The sequence below is a fragment of the Scatophagus argus genome, chromosome 18 (assembly GCF_020382885.2).
Source record: "Scatophagus argus isolate fScaArg1 chromosome 18, fScaArg1.pri, whole genome shotgun sequence".
NCBI lineage: Eukaryota > Metazoa > Chordata > Actinopteri > Scatophagidae > Scatophagus > Scatophagus argus.
Window position 1 is genome coordinate 11,579,863 of NC_058510.1, and position 14,010 is coordinate 11,593,872.

General features: G+C 40.0%; 1 protein-coding gene across 4 annotated transcripts in view; it reads left to right on the forward strand.

Annotated features, from left to right (window-relative positions):
• LOC124049588 (dipeptidyl aminopeptidase-like protein 6) overlaps window positions 1–14,010 on the forward strand; it is a 179,840-nt gene that overhangs the window by 122,493 nt on the left and 43,337 nt on the right. For all 4 annotated transcript variants that reach the window (XM_046371425.1, XM_046371426.1, XM_046371428.1 and 1 more), the window contains one exon: window positions 10,026–10,140. In XM_046371425.1, coding sequence (XP_046227381.1) covers window positions 10,026–10,140 — 115 coding nt within the window. The remainder of the gene's footprint in view (window positions 1–10,025; window positions 10,141–14,010) is intronic.

Below are 14,010 nucleotides of genomic sequence, written 5' to 3' on the forward strand. Positions count from 1 at the left end.
TTAAGCACTTCTAGGGACAGTTATCTTTATTGATTGAATTCATTGATATTTACACTACTTATTGGTACTGATGAAGCTGCACTGGGGATGTAACAGTGTTGTATTTGTGTTTCATGAGGTTTGGGTGTTGTGCCTATAAACCCCTTTACGTATAATCCATTTATCTGCAGTAAAATGAGGCCAACTTTTCAAAGTTTTGCCAGTTGTGACTGCACAGAACATGAAGTCATGCAGTGGCAACCAAACCAGCCAGCTATGCTATCATTAGGATTAGGAATTTGAAAGGCCCAGATATGTTAGAATTAATTAATGTAACATAAATAACAATAGTAACATGGTTTGTCAATGTTTTGGTGCTGACCAATCAGGGGCTGCATACAATTTACAACCATACCTATACTTAACTGATAATGCAGTGACAACAGAGTCTTGGTAAACCATAGCTGAAGTTGACAGAATTACCCACTTGAACACTAAAGTTTGTGTACGCTCTGTCAGCAGGAATTAAAGAATATGTGACTTGTAGAAAGTTGTCCAACCCAACAGAAAAAAAGTGATAGTGAGCTTATTTAACTGTAAGGCAGGTTTCTGAACAGTTCAGTTAATTCTGCAGAGTGTTGACATATATAAATACTGACCTATAGTTTATAGTCATTTACTGTATCACTCAAGACTTGCTTTCTAAAATGTGTTGAGACTTAAGATACTGAAGGCAAAACCATTGACTTCAGCTACACAGCTTATTTTCAAGTTTGTCACTGAAAGTCCATACAGATCCAATTAAAGTCTGAGGTCTTGGACTTGGTAGTGACTCACAGAGTCAGCACATCACACATTTGCACACAAGGGTATGGCTTCAAATACTTGGCTAATGTAATGCTGGAACATTTCCCAGTGCTATGCCACTAGACATCTGTCATTAGAGCTGACCACAAAGGATGACCACAGACTTCATTATTTTCAAGCTGCACGGTAGTCTAAGCAGATCTGAAATGAAATGAATAGATGAAGATTGATCTTTGATTCAGTGGAGCTGCAGTGACGTTTTGCCTCCCCAGACTCGGAGACACAGTGCCACAGGAACAATGATGAAATGAGGAGAAACTCCGTCTTTCTCGTTTTCTGAAGAAGATTTGTAATTTTAGGCTCAAAACAGAGGGGGAAAAACATTTCCCCTGCATTATACATGAGAGGAGCAGAAAACATTTGTTTTCTCATGGGTTTGCCTCATCACTTGTTTAGCCATGTCATATGCATGTTCACCAAGCAGCTATGACTATAGGGGATATTCGCCAATAAAAACCCTCATCATTCTCACTCTGATTCCACAGGAATGAGGGAAATTATACAGAATAAATGTGATTAATTACCTCTACAGAATGTGTACTTGCATGCAAATGGGCTATCGCTGCATTAGAAATTTTATATGAAGTACATATATTATCAGTTATGGCATAGGCAATGAGCTGTGGGGTTTCTTCGCTTTGACAGATTCCAGTTCAGGAGCAATGTTCATAACATGCAAATCACATCCAAGTGTGCTTTGTATCGTCAAAAACCAAAAGAAAAACATTCCTATGGCTTTCCACAGCGTTAGAGAGGCCCCGTGCCATACACACTGGCTCATTTTACGGAGATGGTATTTTACAGAGATGTGATTTAGTGCAAACTGTGCAGAGAGAGGTCAGCTGGCAGTGACGCCCTCCCAGCATCTCTCTAATGGACTGGAAGAGATTCACTCGCAAATCAAACAAACCAGGCAGAGGAAGCTCGACAACAATGTGCACACACACACACCGACACGCTGGCCAGTTGGAAATTAGTTCTCCTGCCGTGAGTAACAAACAAGACAACTTGTTTATGTGTACAGCCCCACTGCTGCTGCATCATTGTATGACAACAACAAGATTGCCCAAATGGGTTTGGATGCAGTCACACAGCGTTGATGCCGTGTGACCTGTGAGGCGCCGAGCTGGAAGAGATCTGTGATTTTGAAATCTTTTATTCAAAGACTAGAAAGTCTCACCAAGAAGGGCATAAGAGAAAATCCATCTGTATTTAAAAGTACTTAAACAATAGCAGAGGATTTGGATTTGAGATTAATCTGCTCATATTTTTGCAGAAATGAAGTCCGTTTGAGAAGGATGAAAGAAGCAGAGATTCCAAATCCTTCTATTTGAGGATTAGAATCACATCTCTGCACTGTAAAAATCAGCTAAAATGACACCTTTGCCGTCTCTTCTTATGGAAAAATTGAGTACAGTGTAGAAGGGAGGTCAATACAGTAATGAAAACTACTGTCATCAAATGTGGTCATTGACATTAAATTTATAGTGCAGTATTTCAAAAGTAACATTACAAAAATCATTTTTCATATGATATTAATTTTTTCTGCTGAAAGGGACAGTAATTTACCTTAATTTATTTCTGCTGGTTATTTACAAAGATTGCTTGTTTAATGGAAGCTTTGCATCAGTTTTGCTGTATGTCTTCAGGTTTTTCCAATGCACATTTACAGTAAGCTTCAGCTCCAGTTAAAATGCATGTAATTTAAACCCTAATATGTCATTTGATTTAATTGTTCTGGATAATGCTGTTGCACTTTTCTTAGCCAAAGCTTTTAAGGATGAAAGTGTCAACTAAATTCTTTCTGATGAATGTGCCACAGCAGTTGCTCTTATCAGCGTCTGTTGTAACTCGCTGTATCAGACGACATCAGACCTGTCATGTTGAGAGGCATCGCTCTCATTATTTTATGATTTGCATCTGTTGTTGCACAGTCAGTACCCGATGTACTGACTGTGCAAGGTTACAGGTTTGATCCACTTAGCTGCAAACTTGTTTCTGTTAACAGCATGTGCCATCTCATGTCTGTCAAAGTGTCACTGGCTGCTTTTGTATGTCTTTCTGGATAAGTGCACAAATTAAAAATTGACTGGCTCATAATATTCTGTTGCTGTAGTCTGTTTGGTTGTAGCAGAAAAATACTCCATTCTTTGTGGCAGACTGTAATTCCCTCTCTGCATTTCCATGATGTTTTCAGGCTTTCTGCAGCTCCCTGCGAGCTCCTTCCCACCCATACGTCTCCGGTAGCATTGTGCTCTCAGTGTATTATGATGCAGGCCAAATGACAATGACAATTTAGTGACACTATTAATTTTCTGTAATGAACTGATGAAAAATATGCAGACATGCACACACATTCCTTTTGATAACACATACACTGCATGCTTAGGCTTCAACATATTCATCCAGAATCCAGAATTAATGACCTATACTGTCTCTAATGCTGGAGCCCAAAGGCATTTTGACTTCATCCTCAGGGAGAACATATGTAGCCTACACACGAATGCGACATTTTAGTTTGAGCTATTAAGATGGCAATGACAGTGCTTATTTCCAGTTTAGCGTCCCATAAAGCTGGCACAAATGGAGCAGTTACTCAGGCTACACAGCCTTTCTTATGGCTTGTGCCTTGTCCTGCTCCAAGCAACTTTTTTAGTTTCAGACCCGAGTATATATCCCATTGTTTTTGCCACCATATTGATGAATTCTGGTTAAATGGAAAAGTACAAGTTTAAAATGGTTTGTGCCGCACAGTTTCACACAAAAGCAATTGGAAGCTCTGTACTGAGTGACAAAAACCTTAGAAGGGGACGCACAGAGGTCTTGTAATAATTGTTAAAGGAAGAATGTTGAGGCAACCCTCAAATTACCAGCTTGGCCGCTGATTTGCTTTAGGTAAGGAATGTGCTATTCCCACATTTAGAATGAGCTTTGGGAGTCTGAAGGAGATGACAGTCTTTTGATATAAGAACTTATTTCAGATGATAAACTGTAAGCATGTCTGATATGAAGAGTCTGATCTTACAATCAATTCTGTACTCAACAGACAGTGGAGATGTGTGAGAGCCAGTGATATATTGACCATATTTCTTGGTGCCAGTCAACAACAGTGTAATTTCCATTGGGGATTTTATGGGTCCCTAAACAATGTCTTCTGACTGTTCAGCCACTATAGTGCAGATGAGAAAAAAAAAGAGCAATAAACGTTGAAATGAACATCTGAGTTGCCTTCAGCTATGAAAGCATCCTCACTGGAATAAACTTTGCAAACAGCTGAGTGGTGCACCAAGCACTTTGCGATTGTTTTTTGCCCTTGGCTTTACCTCCTAGTCTACATTCAGGCTGTCCCGCCATATTGGTTGAGGTTGTTAAGGCTGTATGAAAAAAGTATGAAATTATTTTTTCAAGTCAGAATAAATTACTTAATCTTCACTTTTACTTTATATTATACAGTTAATAATCTAAAATAAAAAGAAAAAACACTAGACACCAGATTGGAACATCAGTCAAAGATAATGCAGTAATGGACAGCATTTTTTTTGTGTTATTTACCTTATTATGGAAGGCATCTATTTGCTCTCGCTAGTCGAGATGTGGCCAGCTGCATTTGGAATGAGCTGAAACTACTGAGTGGCTTTTATGCTGCAGTAAAACCCTGCAGGGCACGTCTTTCCAAACCTCACAGGAATAGAAATCACCACATGTTTTAAACAAACCTGACATAATGGAAAGCTACTTTTGCAATGTGTTCGAGCGAAGAAAATTAGAATTACTAGTAATCCCTCAGCTCTTTACCCGACACATCATGAGAGATCGGAGCTCCAAATATGCACAACTTGTTGCTTCTGAGCCAAGCACCCAGCACTTTGAGCCTTTTCTGTGGTCCAACAGACTGTGGGTTGTAAAGTGCTTTTTCCATTCAAAGAGATGAATTGGCTCTATATACTCAAAACTACTGAAAAGTGTTGGATTAATTTTGTGGCTGTCGACTGAGAGACGTTGCAACAATGTCATGTATTACACTCAGCACGCAATCAACGCTCGTGATTCCTTTACATCCTCTTCAGAGTCAAACATGACAGTTACCATGGACACAACACCAGGATCTTGTACATATATTTTCATACGTTTTATTTCCCCTCTCTGTCATGTTTTGGTCACGCTTCAAGCGATTCTGTCAGTGAATTTTCCTGCAGCCTCCCAACATGTTATTTATTTTTCTGTTCCTGCGAGCTCTGATATTCTGCCTCCTCACTGCTCATTTTATTCCTCATCTCTCTTCTGCCAATGTCGCTTGTAATCACCCTGTCATTACTTCAGCCCATAAGGTCTAGCTAATTAGTCCAATTATTATTATAATTACAGATCAGAGAGGCATGATCACGAAGGTTAGGCAAGGTTCTCAGCCTGTGTCTGCACCTTTACCCAGACTGAATATGTGGTTACCATTAAGCCCTCCAGGTTCAGGGACAAAAAAAAGTGATGGCTACTGATTCGCTTTGTGAGAAAGACCTCCTATAGAAGATTTTTTTTTTTTTTTCGTATTTTGCAGGATAGTTTCCAATGTCAATATGTTCTCACAGAGATGCTGATCCAAATGGAAATTCTGTGTGACATTGACTCTTTAGTCATTGTAACATTGCAGTTAATAATTCAGCATGCTTGATATTACTGCTGCAGAATGTGGAGAGAAAATATGAGAAGCAATTTCAGGTGCTGCAGACTTGTAGCACCTGCGAAGAGTGTATGTGTTGGCGTGTCCTACAGTAGTAGAGCTGAACATTTACTGTCATTGGACAGTCCAGTCAACCTTTATCTCATATCCACTAGACAGACAGAAAGAACAGACTGTCTGTTGTCTGTCTACCAAAGGAGAAAGGTCACTAATGTTTGATGGTGATGTCCTCCCACAACAGAAAGAAACATGGGGAGGATTTAAAGATAAAACTTTCACCTGGAAATGAGTTGTTGGTCTGAGCTACACTGTGAGATTTTGGTGCTTCAGTGAACAGCTGCCTCGATTCTCGTACAGATAAATGGAACCAGATTGCATGGACATTTAGATTAACCTTTAGCAAATCGCTTTTGCTCCACAGCACGCATCAGGCTGAAACCTGTGCAGCAAGATGCGGCAAGGTGCGCAGTGATGTTGATAGGTTTTCAATGTAGTGAGTTCCCAGGACAAACAGGTGGTCATTTGAGTGGGACCCCAGTAAAAATTCATTCTGGCAAGTCGTAGTGTTAAACTCATATTTGATGTTATTAGGGCTGTGATGATGGTTGAGTGCTCACTACAGTCATCACTGCAATTTTTTTCTGACTTAATTTCTTTGTTGGTATAATATGACCAACCATAGACCCAATAATTAATATTAAGGTTTCATAATAATTGTCTTCCATCCAGTGTGCAAGGTCTTCTGGGGAACAAATGTATGTATAATACACAGTAAAAGACAGCTGGAGTTAGATTTTGATTGCAAGTATGTAAAGTGAACACACTTTTCTTATGTGGTAATGTCCATACCGTTGGCACTACGCTTAGCTGGTTTACATTATTCTGTTGATTCTTCCAATAACTCAGACAACAACTGTGGGTGCATTTTATAACTTCTATTGAACAGCTCTTGCACCAAAAAAAACACCTGTTTGGAACATTCCACAGGTAAACAAGTTCATTGGTGACAGGTGAGAGTATCACGACTGGGTATGAAAGGCTTAGTTGTTCCAAGTCAGGATGGATTGTATAAAGGATATTACTACATGTACTCGGGAACACTTTGTGAAGCCACTGTCGGTTAACATGGTTTGTTTGCTAATGATTGCATTCTGTTTTTATTTCTGTTTTCTTTTGGAAATGTAGTTGCAGGTTAGGCTACCGTCTGCATTTCCGATTAGGCACACATACACACACACAGGTCTGTCAAATTTATGACGCTCTGATTGAATCATACCCAGCTTGAGATTGCGTTATCTACGATGCAGAGCCATTTTGCATAGAAGAAAATAAACAGGCGTTGCCAGGTATTGCATGAGAATATCTGTCTTCTCTTTTATTGTGTATTATATACATTGAGCACTCTGTTGTGCTCACTTTACATCTCATTATGGCATATAAGTAGCTGCTCTCTGTAGGGCTTGTTTTCTTTTGTCAACATTTTCCATAGATCAAATCCCCCTCTATCATACACTATCACTCACAAAACCTCCATCCAGATTTTTTGTTCTGCAGGACAGAATAAAGATTGTTCCGTAGAGATGGCTCAGCAGAGAATCAGAATGGGAAAAAAACATCAGTTCATGTATCTCTGACATCATATGAATGAGTGAATGATTGTTGCATTTTAATGAGCCATACTGGAAAGCCTCTTGATGCCACTCAGCCTTCACCTACTGCTTCTTTTTTTCCCCAAAAAATTCCAAGATTTTTTTTAAAAAATTGTGATTGTCAGTACCAATAAAGTCAGTATCTATAAACATGAATATGCTTATATTTCTTTATTTTGTTTTAGCAAGTAGCAAGAGGGAGTAGGAAATAAGCGTCCTGTTTATTTTCTGTATAGACAATCTTAGATGTTACTTCCAAGGTTCAGAAAACATCTGGTCATTTGTTATAAAAGAAATTAAGGGTTACAAGCCTGTGATGGAACAAAGTCATCTGCAACACTGAGTCCAAAACACTCAATCACTGAACTTACAATTTTTAATGTGGCCTGCTAATGACTAATCACCCTTAGCAGTAATGATTCAGTTCACTTTTAGTTTTTTTCTGAAACAAATTCTGAATTAGTTGCAGCTCTGGATATTTCAGTGGTTACAGCCATTTGCCATTCCAAACTGATAGAGAAAATATATCTGAAACAAAGTTAATTAACAAGAAGTGATGGTTATAACGTAAATCGTATTGTAGAGTCCTGTTACAAAACCGCTGTGTTTCCATGTTGAAGAACATTTCGTCGCTGTCCGACGAAAAACAAAACGCAACTGATGTGTCGGGTATTTATTGCCCATGATTTATCTTGACTTCAATATAAAATGCAAACCAAAAGCTTTTGTTGGCGTAATGTGTTAAGTGCAGATGTAGAATAGCCTGCAATCAAGTTTGGTGGGACATAAAAATGAGACTGGAGGATCGTAAATGACCGCACGTCATTGGAGGGCATAGTAAATAAAATGCTCCTTGAAGAACCAAATTTTGGAGATATGTTTTTTTCTTGTTTTTTTTTCATGGGGCAACGACGATTTGATACATCATTAAAGCAAAAAGCTGAGATATTAAAGTCATAAAATTACAGCTGCTTAAAGTTTACTCTCTCCAGTCTTTGTCACATGCTGATTGAATCCCTTTTACGGAGAGCAAATTAGTGATCTGAACTTGTTAGCTCACAAACTGAATAGAAATGTTACTCATTCTTGTTGTTTCTGTTTAAGATGTTGTGCTTTGTGGCTGTCACAGTTCTGGTCATACAGCTGAGGCTAATAACTTATTTCTGTAATGAATGTGGGTAATGTGCGATCTAGTAAATAGCCCCAATTGCTCTTATCTGCAGGATAATGATGTCTTGGACCTCCTTTCAATTAAGGTGGGAATGAGGTCAGTGAAGAGTTTGCTTCATGGATCAGCCATTCACTGTCATTAAAGCCTTAGTGTGAATTCATTAATGCCCCAGCCACAGGTCCCCAAAGCACATGCTCCGCCTCGCTCTTTTTGTCCTCTATAAACTAATTAAGAACTTATTAATCCTCTTCTGTTTGGGCTTTGAATCCTTTCTTTGAGTCCCTTTCAGTTCTGCTTTTGGTGGTCTGTGCGTTAGCCTGGTCAATCAAAGCTGAGGTGGAAATTCTTTGTCTTGTCTCACATTGAGCCATGTGTGCTTTTTAGCCAAAGTGCATTAAGTACAAGATCTAATGTGGGCATGAGATGACATATAGTCTTGATTTTAGCATCTCTGTACTTGTAGGTTTTGTATTTTTATGTTTTGAGTCGAATTTTAAGATTCTAATGATTACTTATAGATCACCCATAAACATCATAGACCACGCTGGCTGGCTAGTGAGAGTTTGCATGCAGATGTTTATTTGTGATTTATTTCCGTCTGATCTGAATTTTCAGCACTAGTAGGCTAACGTGAAAACAGAATATATTTCTATCAATAATATCAAAACAACAAAACATTACGTTACATTACATAGACAAAGCAAGAATCAGAATTTTACCAGATGATTTTGCTGTTGAGCTGTAAAATGAGGAAAGGCTGAGTACATTTAGCTCCAAACTGGAGGTTTAAACCTCATCTAGAGTCATTCATAACTTCTGACCGGACTGTCTTGAATTGTGGCTGTAATATTTTCAGAAAATGTTGTGCTCATTAAATTTCTGTTTTTGTTTTTTTTGGCTGAACCTAGCCATCTGACACAGCGGTTGTCTAATACATTTCTCTTGAATATTATTTGATTTGGGAATAAGCCTAAAGCTGCATTCCCTCCATTATTTTCATTTTATAGTCTGTGGTGATACTGTGCTGTATTCGTTCTTTAAAATTCAAATTTCATCTTTAACAATATTAAACTGGAATAGAATAATTTGTTTCTGGATTTGTCGGTCAGACACACACACAAAAAAAAAAGAAAATCAAAATTGCCTCAAGGTTCCTCATAACTCAGGGTCGTTTTTCCCAACCCCAAAGATTCTCTCTGCTGTTGGCAAGCTGTTGTCAACCATGCAATTCACCAACGTGTCGTGAGATCCATTTTTATCTGTCACATTCATTTGCGGGTGACGGCCGCTGATGCTCGGCTCATTAAGAACCCCCCCCCACACACACACACACACACACACACACTTCCTCCTGCTGCTGCTGCTGCTGGCATGTCTCCTTGATAGCCGAGAGGCTGTGACTGTGACTCACGTTCGTCCTTGACTGACACACTCGTCTTTCCTTTCCAATAGTATGCCATTTATTCTTCCTGTGATTCTTTTTCCTCACTTCAGTTGTGTTAGATGCCGTTCTTTTTTTGTCTCATATCCCACATATTGTCCTTGTCACATTTTCTTTTCCTTTTGTTGTCGTCCCTTGCGCACTCTGATTCGCTCCCACAATATCCTTTTAGCTGTTTCTGACCGTGTCTTTCCTCCTCCTCTCTCTCTCTCTCTCTCTCTCTCTTTCTCTTTCTCTCTGCAGGAGCTGGTGGGCAGTAACCCTCCGCAGAGGAACTGGAAGGGAATAGCGATCGCCCTTCTTGTCATTCTGGTCATCTGCTCGCTGATCGTCACCTCCGTCATCCTGTTGACACCAGGTACACAGCGCAGAAAGGGGCGGAGTGGAGGGGGGGCGGTGGTGGTGCAGGTCACAACACCACACACCACACATCGCTGTTTACACGGCTATTATTATGCACAGACATGCCCATTAGGTTCTGCAGTCAGTCTCACCACGAACAGCGCAAAGAATACAGTGTGTTTGTCAGTATCTCTGTCCTTGTGTGTGGGCCACACTCTCATACAATATTTGCAGTGTCACCCGCTGTAATGTGACAGTTAACTACCACATGGGCACACTTTGTTGCTGTAACTTCCACATTTAGTGAAGGTCACTAAACCTTATTGAAATCAGTCTGCACAACATTGCTTTCTTCATAAACCCAGTCCCCATCTGTCTCTTTCGCTTAGCCCTTCTTCTCCCTGCACACACACAACATGCACATTTTGGACTCGTGCGTGTATTCGCCTTTGTTATTTTAAGGCATCTGAGTTTGATGTCAAAGTGACCTTCAGATTTTCTGTTTTCAGATTCAGATTAAAGTTTAATCAGTAGACCATCTGTTTATATCCAAGGCTCATAAAGAACCTTGATGTGGTTTTATGCGCTGCCAGAGCCAAATCACTCAATTGAACTGCCAGTGTGTGTGCACATAATGCAGTTACAGACAATAATCACTGCGCCCTTTGTTATGATTTCTTGTCACAGACATTTACAGGTAATGTTTTGTAGCATGTGGGGGGGCTATGGTGGCACAGCAGGGTCAGCAATTTTGAGAGTAATTCATTGTTTTTCTACATAATCCTTTGAGATCTAGACAGGTGTCAGAGCACAAATATCGCCGGCGCAGAGCCCAGCAGCAGGTGTCAAAGCAGCGAGGCCTAAAACGCGTCGTCACCTCCTGACTGTGACCTGTTCCTGTCCCAGGGTGTTTGTCGTGGACTCAGATGAACCGGAGCTGTTTAACGTGCCACTTCCAAATAAGGCAGGCCAGCAGGAGTCAGGCAGAAAGTGGAGGCCAGGCGGGTGGTGTCTCCAGCTTGTATCTCGACCTAATCCGTCCACACTCTGCGTCAGCTCTGTGTTCTCAAGCAGAACGATTGTTCCGCTCCAAGTCTCGACATGAACTGAGTTCCTGCAGCAACTGCGCGGCCTCTAGCAGACTGCCAGAAAACTGCCCGTCTAAGGGCCTGTCTGTTTGGTGTTTTAGAGGCTTTTGGGGTGTTAAAATAAGCTCCGGCCTCATCATATGTGTTTTTTAAAGTTGGTAAGGATTAAGTAGACATCCCAACCAGCTTCAAGATAATGCAGCTCTTTAAATCATTCTCAAAGATTTTTTTTACTGTTAAGACAGTTTGTTTTGTTCCTTCTTGGGGTTATCGTATTCAGGATTGATTTGTTAATTAAATCTCAGGATTCTGCAGAGTCTAATATATTTTTTGCACTTATCAAGTTAAAGGAAAAGATCGACCTTAAGTGCTTCTGTGTTGTTGATCTGAGATGTTCAGCACAAAAAACACAGCAGACTTTGGAGTTTTCAAATGAATTGCTCAAACTTAACCATTTGTTAAGTAAAATTTACGACCACCACTGTGTGTTGGTGTGGGGGTGTTCTCTTGGTTTGGGCTTTGGTGCTTTATGAGCTTCCACCTTAATACCAACAGTTTTTTTCTTTTTCAACATGACTAGGCCCAATACAAAAAAATGAAGAAATGTTTTTTCCAGTTGTGGAATGGGGTGAGCTGGAAAGCAGACTGTGAGCCAAACTTTGCGGTTCAAAATGGGTGGCTTTGCTAATGATCTTGTGGTTGAATGTGAGCGAGTAATCCACAATCAGCCTCCAAAATGGTGAAAAAGAGAAGTGGAGGCTCGTCCATGGTTTTGGTATTATCAAAAAATTAATGTCATTTTTGGGCAGCTACACAGTGTATTTGAACATCTTCCATTTTTCAGCTGCAGCACCTTTTGCTCAATGCGGTTGTAAATAGAACAGATTTGATAATTAGTTAGGCATTGTACTGGACTTGGTGTTCCTAACAAATGGCAAAATGTCCCTAGTTTCTGTACACTGCATACGTACGCACGGAGGGAGCGTCAGTAAATGTTTTCTTTCCCATCACGATGCCGTAGTTGGCCTAAACCTGGTATTCAAATCTTAAACAACCACTGAAAAGAGTATTGCATTTCACACACAGCTGATGATGACCTCCAGAGAGGGTGCATTGCATTCTGTCCTGTGTGGTAATGTGGGTATTCAGACTGCAGTCTGTGAGGAAATTGCTATCTCTGCCTCTTATGATGAATTCCTCCCTGTGAAAAAAAGTAGTGAATGTGGCAAAAATGTCTTTATTCTTAGGAAGTGATCTCACAACCGATACCACGCTTACTGCTTACTATCTTTATGTTCTGCCTTATCAAAACCTCTACTGTAACTGCTACAAACAGCATCTTTTCAAGGCAGTTGTGTGCACAATTTAGGTTTTTCAGTGGAAAAAAAATCCAAGAGCATTTTGTATTGTATTTGTATTTAAAACAATAAAAAGTATAAGCACTTCATTGCACTAGAATGAAAACAAATTAAGCTTGGTACAAGAAAGCTTAAAAAGAAATAAAGTTTTTCTACTTCTTTTAAGAAAATGTGATAAAAAGAAAACAACTTGAGAGGGAGGGAGGTTTTTTTTGACATTGTTTAAGTGCTTTGGGGAGAATTTTCCTCTTAAAATGTCAAATACAGCAATCATTCAGAACAAATTATTTAGCTATAATTGCACATCAAGAGAGGACCATTTTTGGGAACAAAGGCACCTCACTCTGAGCAGCAAACTGTGGCTGTGCAGCCCCTGTAAGGAGTTATGAGAGCATGTTGTTTCCACTCAGTTAGGAGGGTTTGTTGATGGATGCTCCCCTGCCAGACAAACCAGCCAGTCTCTAACTGCTCCTGACAACCACTTTGTTCTCACACACACACACACACAGGGTTTTGGTCTCCTTCTCCTCTTCCTTCTCTGAAAACCTATGCCTGCTACAATTGATGGCTCCATATTACTAAGAGGTTGCTCTGTTCCCTACATCAGTACAACTAGGGCAGATGTTCACAGTTGGCATCTGGGTATTGCTCAGACTGTGGGATGTCACGCTGACTGACAGAGTGACAGCTAATTGAAACTGTGGGAGGATCACACGTGTTACTTTCGTAAGGTGTAGCTGAACGCAAGCAGTCACAGAGATTACTGCATGAGGGCCCACAATAAGCTATAGAAGAGGGGAGTCAAACTGAATTTCACATCAGCTTCTTGGCTGTCCTCAAAGGGCCAGTTGTAAATGTAAGACTGTTTAAATCTACTTGTTATTGCAATCGCCACTGCATTCTTCTGCTGTAACGTTTGCAAATATTTGCTTTGTAGTTTTTGGATTTTTCTTGGCTTCTTGGCTCTGTCTTTGGTGTCAGTGTTTGATGTCAAAGAGTAAATTTCTTACTACCACTGCCTCAGCACATAGAAGATGTACTGTCTTAACTTATACACATATATTCACCTTGCTGTTTCTTATTAAATATGTGCCATCATCAAAGTACCCATCATGCATTAGTGTGTAAACTCCCTGCAGGTTGCTAAACATCCCGAAAGTCAATTGTAGCTTCAGCCCTGCCAGCGGAGCTACTAAATGCTCCAATATGTTCACCAGCTAGTTGCTAAATCTATCTGTCTGCTGTTTGGTGCTCAGCTGGTGGAGCACAGTGGGTTATTAGAGCTTTTTCAGCTGTCTGCTGTGGGCAAAAATAACACTAGGAGAGGGCTGAGAGTCAGCCAAAACAATAAAGTTACAGTCAGGGATAAAAACAATGAGCACTAACTCTCAAAACAGAAACTAAGTTCCACTGTTGTTTGTTAGGTTTTTCATTCATGTA